This window comes from Macaca mulatta, chromosome 2 (assembly GCF_049350105.2).
Source record: "Macaca mulatta isolate MMU2019108-1 chromosome 2, T2T-MMU8v2.0, whole genome shotgun sequence".
NCBI classification, from domain to species: Eukaryota; Metazoa; Chordata; class Mammalia; order Primates; family Cercopithecidae; genus Macaca; species Macaca mulatta.
In genome coordinates, this window is record NC_133407.1 from 152,477,245 (window position 1) to 152,485,000 (window position 7,756).

Consider the following 7,756-nt stretch of genomic DNA (forward strand, 5'->3'; position numbering starts at 1 on the left):
CTGCAAGAAGATGTGAGGGAGGCAGCCCCCAGCTCTGAGCCCCCCATGAAGTGGCACTGCAGCAGTGCCTGAATGATGGGGCAAGGGTACAGCTCTGGGCCCGGCGCTCTGACTTCCATTCTTGATCTGCCACATGGCTGTCCGTGTGACTCTGGTCCAGTCACAGCACTACTGGAAGGCTGATTTCTTCCTCTGAGAAATGGGGCTTGCAGAACGATGTCCTCTAAACCACCTGACCCTGGTGAGCCTCTGCTCATGGTGCTGCTATTTATTACCATAATTCCTCCAGGCTGTGGGAGGCTCCTTGGGTTATGGGCATTTCTGGGGTCCTGGGAACGGTCTCCTTCTATAAGTCCAGCCTATAAATCAGAAGTCTTTATCTTGCCCAACTAAGCCTTCCTTGGAAACCACTGGCCCAGAACTGTCCCTTTCCCTCCTCCCCATTCCCAGCCATCCCCAGGTGTGCTTGGTCTGACACTGTTTGGTTCACCTGTGAGTTTGGGAGGGTCTCTTTCCCCAGGACCTTGGCCTCCACCTCTCCACCTGGTCCCCTAGTCATCCTTGTAGACTCAACTGGAATGTCACCACTCCTGAGAAGTGGCTCTGATGGTCCAGACCACAGTGGGTAGTTCTCTGGCCGGAGCCCCCAAGCCTCCACCTGCCTGTCCTTGAGGGCCAGGGCTGGGGCTGATACACCCGCTTGGTCACAGGAGCCTGGCACAGAGTTATGTGTGTGGAATGGATAGATAAGGATGTGTGGAATGGATAGATAAGGAGAGGACTAGTGCACCTGGCTGCCACCACAAAGTGGAGCACCAGGAGGGAGTAAATGGGTCTGCCCTCCACACTGGCTTAGCGCTGGCCTTGGGGCAGTTTCTGAGTTGGTGGCCTCTGTGGCCCCTGGGCAGTTTTTGAGTTGGTGGCCTCTGTGGCCCCTGGGCAGTTTCTGAGTTGGTGGCCTCTGTGGCCCTGGGGTGGTTTCTGAGTTGGTGGCTTCTGTGGCCTGGGGGTGGTTTCTGAGTTGGTGGCCTCTGTGGCCCTGGGGTGGTTTCTGAGTCGGTGGCTTCTGTGGCCTGGGGGTGGTTTCTGAGTTGGTGGCCTCTGTGGCCTAGGGGCGGTTTCTGAGTTGGTGGCCTCTGTGGCCCGGGGACAGTTTCTGAGCCTCTGTGGCTCCCCACCTCCCTTATGCGTCCTTTCTCTCCTTCATTGGCTTCTCCTCTCCCCAACTGCGTATCCCTGGAATCTCCCAGGAGCTGGTCCTTGGCCTCCTCTCCGTGTACTTCTCTCCCCTGGGTGGCCTCAGCCATCTGACCATTCTCAAGTTAGTAATCCCACTCAGACCCCTTGTGTGAACTCCAAGGCATGTCCTTGGCTGTCTCTTCACCCTCAAACTCTCACGGCCAGCAGGGCTCCCACCTTCCCCCGCAGCCTACACCTCATAGCCGGCCCTCACTGCCACCTGTCCCCTCCTCCCACCTCACTTTTATCTCATCCATCAGTGGGTTTTGTTGGTTTCAGCTTCAAAATACTTCAGAATCCAGTTGCTTGTCCCAGCCCATAAAAGGTAGTCCGAGCCACTGAATCTCCTGCCTGGATTCTCACCCCTATTCTCCAGCCCCTGCCAGGGATCCCTGCTCCAATTAAATCAGACCACTCTCTCTTCTGCTTGGAACTCTCTGTGGCTCCCACTGTTCCTCCTGCTCCCCCTTTTTCTCCCTTCTCTCCCCTGCAGCACACCCACCTCCTAGCGGGCCCTTGAACCTGCACAGCTGGTTTCCTTCTCAGGGCCTTCACGTCCCTGACCCATCTGCCTGGTCTGTCTGCATGGCCCAGTCTGTCATCTTGTATCATCTTTGCTCAGATGTCTTCTTTTCTGAGAATCCATCCCTGACCCACTCCCCTACAACGCCCCCCACTGTACCTGGGCACTCCCTGTCTCCTGCGTCCTGCTTTGTTTTGTCCATAGCACTCAGCACCACCTCCATTTATGTTTGTTTATGTATTTATTGTGTCCTTTCCCCTTGAGTGTCTGCCCAACAAGGGCAGGGATTTCTGTCTTGGTCACTGATGTACACCCAGTGCCAAGAACAGTGCTTAGTGCATAGCAGGTGCTCAATAAATCTTTGTTGAATGAAGGGATGTCTGGGTGCTGAGACATCAGCCACATCTCTGAATGGTGAGCACGTTGAGGGCGGGACCTGGAGCTCTCTCCCTCCTGGTGGCCCAAGGTCTGCTGGCTGCACTCAGCCACTGTCCTAGGGACTCTGCAGCTTCTGACAGCCTCGCTCTCCCTGTAGACATCAACGAGTGTGTGACGGACCTGCACACGTGCAGCCGGGGCGAGCACTGTGTGAACACGCTGGGCTCTTTCCACTGCTACACGGCACTCACCTGCGAACCGGGCTATGCCCTCAAGGATGGCGAGTGTGAAGGTGAGAAGGGCCCAGAAGGACCGACTGGAGGCCCTGCCCAACGGCCAGCTTTGCCCCACCCCTCCCCGGCCCCACCCCTGTCCTGCCCAACGGCCAGCTTTGCCCCACCCCTCCCCGGCCCCACCCCTGTCCTGCCCTGGCCACGCTCAGGCCTGGCCGTGCCTCTCTCCATCCCCTCCTTTCTAGCAAGCTCCGCTTAGTTGGGTTTCCTGCTGGTGGGAAGACCCCACGATGGTAGTGTTTGGGGCAGAGATGGGAGTCTGAGGCAGGTGAGGGCAGGCTAGGTCCACCCCGGCTTTGCCCCTGCCTGCTGATGTCTGGGTGCCAGTTATGCCCCTTGCTGTGGCCTGGTTTATACATTGAGGCGGAGCCCACAGAGGGTTCACTCCATCCCTTTCACTGGAAAATTCCAGCCTTCTAAGCAGAGGGAGGGGTTTCATCCAATCCTTTCAAGTACTTCCTGAGCTGTTCTTATGTGCCTGCCAGGTCCTGGGTACCAGGGATCCAGGGTGGGGTGCTGTGGCCCTTCTCTGACCTCGTGGTGGGGGCAGTGGAGTCCACATAGGCAAATGGAGATGGCAGAGTGACTGGGGGTGGGGACCCCTGTAAGTGGTGGGTCCAGGGAGGCCCCGGAGGAGGTGATGTTGGAGTTGAGACCTGAATGAGAAGCTTCAGGCAGAGGGGGTGGCATGCCAAGGCCTTTTGGGTGTGGGGAAGAAGCACTCTTGGCATGTTCCAGAAACAGAAAGAAAGTCTCCAGAGTTGAGGCCGTCTTGCTACCTGTGCTACCTCCCTAAAGTGTGAACACATGACCTTACCTTAGAGATTTAGGCACAAGGTGGGGACATCCCCACTTCTTCCCCCTGCAAGTGTGGGACAGCGGCTAACACAGCAGGCTTGGGAGCCAGTCCCCCAGGTTCTGGTCCTGGTGCAGTGCTCCCTGGCGGTAGAGCCTTGTCTGTGCCTCAGCTTCCCTGTTTGTAAGATGGGGCGTGTCATGACATCTACTTCTTTGGGCTGAGAGTGCCCAGAACAATGGTGGGACCGAGCAGAAGTGCAGTAAACATGGTCATGTTGCTATTACTCCTGGGACAAAGGCCATGCCAGCAACAGTGTGGCTCTGCCAGCTTCCCGGAGAGATCTTTGTAGCCATTGGGGTCACGGGTCTGCGGGCGGGGATGTGTGGGCAGGGCTGCTGGGTGTAAAGGCAGGACCTGTCCCCCAGCCCTTGACACCCAGCCTCTCCGCTGCAGACGTGGATGAGTGTGCAATGGGCACGCACACCTGCCAGGCGGGCTTCTTGTGCCAGAACACCAAGGGTTCCTTCTACTGCCAGGCCCGGCAGCGCTGCATGGATGGCTTCCTGCAGGATCCTGAAGGCAACTGTGTGGGTGAGTGGGGGCTGCAGCACTGGGGATCACCAGCCTAGGGCTCTACTGGAGGCATTGCGGGGGCTTTGAGGGCTTTAGAGACCAGGGAGGCCTGGCTTGCTGCTTCATTCCTCTCCCAGCCCCCTTGTCCCTACCTGTGAATGGGCATGTCAAGTGTTCAACCCTGGGGGCGCCACCGCCCCCAAAGTGTAGCTGCTTCTATTACCTTGAGCTGTTAAACCTTGGCTGAGTTATTATTCAGTGGCCTCTGTGAAGCTATCTGTGGGGTTGGACTGGATGTGAATGAGTATCCAGTTTTTTTTAACCAGTCAGCAGTGGCTATGTGATAGATCATGACCTGGCACATACATCTACACACATCCAGGAAGATCTGGAACACAAATGTCCCCACACAGTACTGCGTGTGACACCCCCTGAAATTTCCCATTTTCGGAGAATGCTAGTGAGACCTCCTAGAATGATTCCGTGCTGCACGCGAGGGTTGAGACTTTCAGGTTTACAGACGCCGGCCTAGTCCCCAAGTGGGTCTGAGATTCTACCCGCTCTGCGCCCCCCAACAACTCCTTCGCAAAAAGGGGTTGCTAACTTAGTCTCTGTGCCTCTAAAACTTCTTGTTAATGTGCTGTACTTCCGCGGCACCTAGACCCCTGGCACGTGGTTGGTGTAGTTATCCTAGCACCCAACCTCGATCCCGCCCTGCCTCCAGCTGCTCTGTTGGGCAGATATGAGAGGGCATAGGGCCAGCCATCAGGTGCTTGGGTTCTGGGAGGTGTATCCCTTGGGTAGTGGGGTACAGAGGTGGGACAGTCTGGCCCTGCAGCTCTGACCAGGGCTGGTCTGGAGCCTAGGACCGACCCCTCCCAGTGTGGCCCTGGGAGGACGCCATGCCAGGCTCCCTCTCACCCACACCTGCCTCTGCAGACATCAATGAGTGCACGTCACTGTCCGAGCCATGTCGGCCAGGCTTCAGCTGCATCAACACAGTGGGCTCCTACACGTGCCAGAGGAACCCGCTGATCTGCGGGCGCGGCTACCACGCCAGCGATGATGGGGCCAAGTGTGTGGGTAAGGCCAGCCGCCCCCACCCTGCCAGCCAGCCCGGCCTGTCCGCTTCCCCACCCGTGGGAGGTGTGTGTGGAAGGAGCTCCAGGACTCAAGGTACCCTGCTCACCCCCCACAGACGTGAACGAGTGTGAGACGGGTGTGCACCGCTGCGGTGAGGGCCAGGTGTGCCACAACCTCCCCGGCTCCTACCGCTGTGACTGCAAAGCGGGCTTTCAGCGGGACGCCTTCGGCCGGGGCTGCATCGGTAGGTAGGCTGGTGGCCAGGACCCGTGGGGAACACCTGGCTGGGCCCCTGCCCTCTGTTCACTCCACCTCCCCGTGCCCAGCACCTCCACTGCCTGAGTGGGGCCCACCTGCTGGAGTCCCCAAGGCCGCCTTCCAGCTGGCCTCATCTTCCTGCTGGGCCTGCCAGGGCCTGGCTCTGGCCCCCGCCCCCACCTTCTCAGTCCCTCCTGTCTCATCCCTGTGGCTCTGCCCCTCTTACTCTGGTCTTTCCTGCTTCCCTCAGTCTCTGTCACCATCTCTTCTTGTCTCTTGCCTTGCCTGTGTCTGTCCCTCTGGCCTCTTCCTCTCGCCTTCCTCCGACACCCTTGCTGTCTCCCCGCCACCTGGTCTCTTTGCCTGTCCTGGCCTCTCCCTGTCTTTCCTTTTGGGTCCCTCTCCTACTTAGCCTCCCTTCGGCCCTGGATGGCCCCTGGGGGTGGAGGGAGCTGGCTTCAGGGCCACCCACCCTGTGCCTGCTGCCTGCCCTCCCACAGACGTGAATGAGTGCTGGGCCTCACCAGGCCGCCTGTGCCAGCACACGTGTGAGAACACACTAGGCTCCTACCGCTGTTCCTGCGCCTCTGGGTTCCTGCTAGCAGCGGACGGCAAGCACTGTGAAGGTACACTGGCCCTCATCTCTGACCCCATGCTGCCTGGTATCCACAGGGGGCAGACCCACCGTGGAAAACCCGGAGCCTTCCCCGACCCTTCACCCTCACACCTTCACCCACGCTGGCCCCTCCCTCCTCCTCTGTCTGACCCAACCCTCTCTGGCCTCCACGCTCACCTTCCTCCTGTTGTTTTCTGTCCTGAATTCCCCTGCTGAGGTCCTGGGGCCCCAGCTCCCTCAGTCCAGAGAGGCTGGGTCTCTGTGTCATCTGTACCCACAAATGGGGTATCTGAGGCCTCCAAGGTCCGTGTACCCACCTATGCGGGATGTGCCTGTGGCTGAGGGAAGGGCTGTAACATTATTCCCATATGTGTTCATGGTGCTGTTGGCCCAGCTCAATGGGGACTGGTGTGGAGTAAGGCCACCAGGTTGCTCAGTGAGGGGGTGAGGGGCCAAACTAGAGGGCCATGGGGTCTCGGCCCCATTTACCTGGCACGGTCTTTCCCAGCCCCTCCCCAGGCTGGAGGAAATTCCCTCATTTTCTCCTGGTGAGGTGAGTTGGCTGAGACCCCTGGGAAGCCACGGATCCCTTCCCAGTCACCGGGCCTGGCAGGAAAGCTGGCCCTCGCATGGGTCAACCCCAGTCCAGCCCAGGGAGCTTGGTGGGCCTGGCTGTCAGACGGCATTTGGATGGGCTCTCCAAGGCAGACTTGGGCCCTGCCATGACTGCCTGCTGGTGTCCCTGCAGATGTGAACGAGTGTGAGGCCCAGCGCTGCAGCCAGGAGTGTGCCAACATCTACGGCTCCTACCAGTGCTACTGCCGCCAGGGCTACCAGCTGGCTGAGGATGGGCACACCTGCACAGGTACCTTTCCCCTGTCCAAGGGCCGCCTTCCAGAGAGGCACTCCTTTCCCTTGTGCCAGGCTCCCCGAGAGTCCCTCCTGGGCCATGGACACAGAAAGGTTTTAGCATCAGATCTGAGTTCACGCCCCAGCCCTGCAGCTTCCTGTCTGTGTGACCTTGGGCAGATTGCCTCTCCACTCTGACCTCAGCCTTCTCCCCTGTAAAATGGGAATAGTGGTCCCGACTTCAGGGGGATGAAGAACTAAGTTTACATAGGTGCCCGTGACTGGCATCTGATTGTCCCCTCAGCTGGTAGTAGGAGTCAGGGAGCAGCCCTCGGGCATGAGCACTGGAGTGGGAGTCCTGTTTTGCTTCGTGGACTCGGGCAACTCTCTTCTACTCTCTCAGTCCCCTTGTCTTCATTTAAAAAATGGTCCCCTAAGCTCTGTGGCTGTAACAGGGACAGGCTGACTATCAGTGGCTGGGCTCTGTGGGTGGATGAGGTTCACCAGGGGCTGCACCTCTCTCCGACAGACATCGACGAGTGTGCTCAAGGCGCCGGCATCCTCTGCACCTTCCGCTGTCTCAATGTGCCAGGGAGCTACCAGTGTGCATGTCCTGAGCAGGGCTACACCATGACGGCCAACGGAAGGTCCTGCAAGGGTGAGCAAGTCCCCCTGCCCCTGCCTCCACCGGGGCCTTGGGCAGGCTCCAAGCAGGCACAGAAAAGCTCACAGAGCTTGCATGCACTTGGAGCCCCCATACCCGGTGAATAAATGCAGGATGGCCAATGCTACCAGTGGCCATGTTAATTGAGGTAATGCCTGAGATGAAGAAGGTGACAATCTTGCTGCTGCTCAATGCAGCTTAGAATCTTCCAGGCCTGTGCTCAGCTCTGGACCCTGTCCTGAGAGTGGAACAGGGATTCTATGGGGTAGTTTTAAGGAGGCAGGAGGCCTGTCCAGTGAGGAGACTGCAGAAGAGCCACAGGGATCCCAGGCAGTGTCCCAAGTCTCTGCAGTGTTATGCAGGGACAAGGGGATCAGGCAGGTCTGTGGACCCAGAGGGTAGGGCGAGATCCTGGGGAGTAGGGAAGGGTGTCATGGGGAGGCTTATCCCAGCCCTGGTGCAGAAACGCATTCTTCTCATC

The 7,756-nt window shown here is 58.7% G+C and overlaps 1 protein-coding gene across 26 annotated transcripts in view; it reads left to right on the forward strand.

Moving 5' to 3' along the window:
- Positions 1-7,756, forward strand: part of FBLN2 (fibulin 2) — a 111,173-nt gene that overhangs the window by 96,710 nt on the left and 6,707 nt on the right. For 19 of the 26 annotated variants that reach the window (XM_077993492.1, XM_077993502.1, XM_077993504.1 and 16 more), the window contains 7 exons: positions 2,298-2,432; positions 3,686-3,823; positions 4,745-4,888; positions 5,004-5,132; positions 5,647-5,772; positions 6,511-6,627; positions 7,141-7,269. In XM_077993492.1, coding sequence (XP_077849618.1) covers positions 2,298-2,432; positions 3,686-3,823; positions 4,745-4,888; positions 5,004-5,132; positions 5,647-5,772; positions 6,511-6,627; positions 7,141-7,269 — 918 coding nt within the window. Of the gene's footprint in view, positions 1-2,297; positions 2,433-3,685; positions 3,824-4,744; positions 4,889-5,003; positions 5,133-5,646; positions 5,949-6,470; positions 6,698-7,118; positions 7,304-7,756 lie in introns of all 26 variants that reach the window. The other 7 variants (XR_013414207.1, XR_013414208.1, XM_077993501.1 and 4 more) reach the window with 5 other exon arrangements.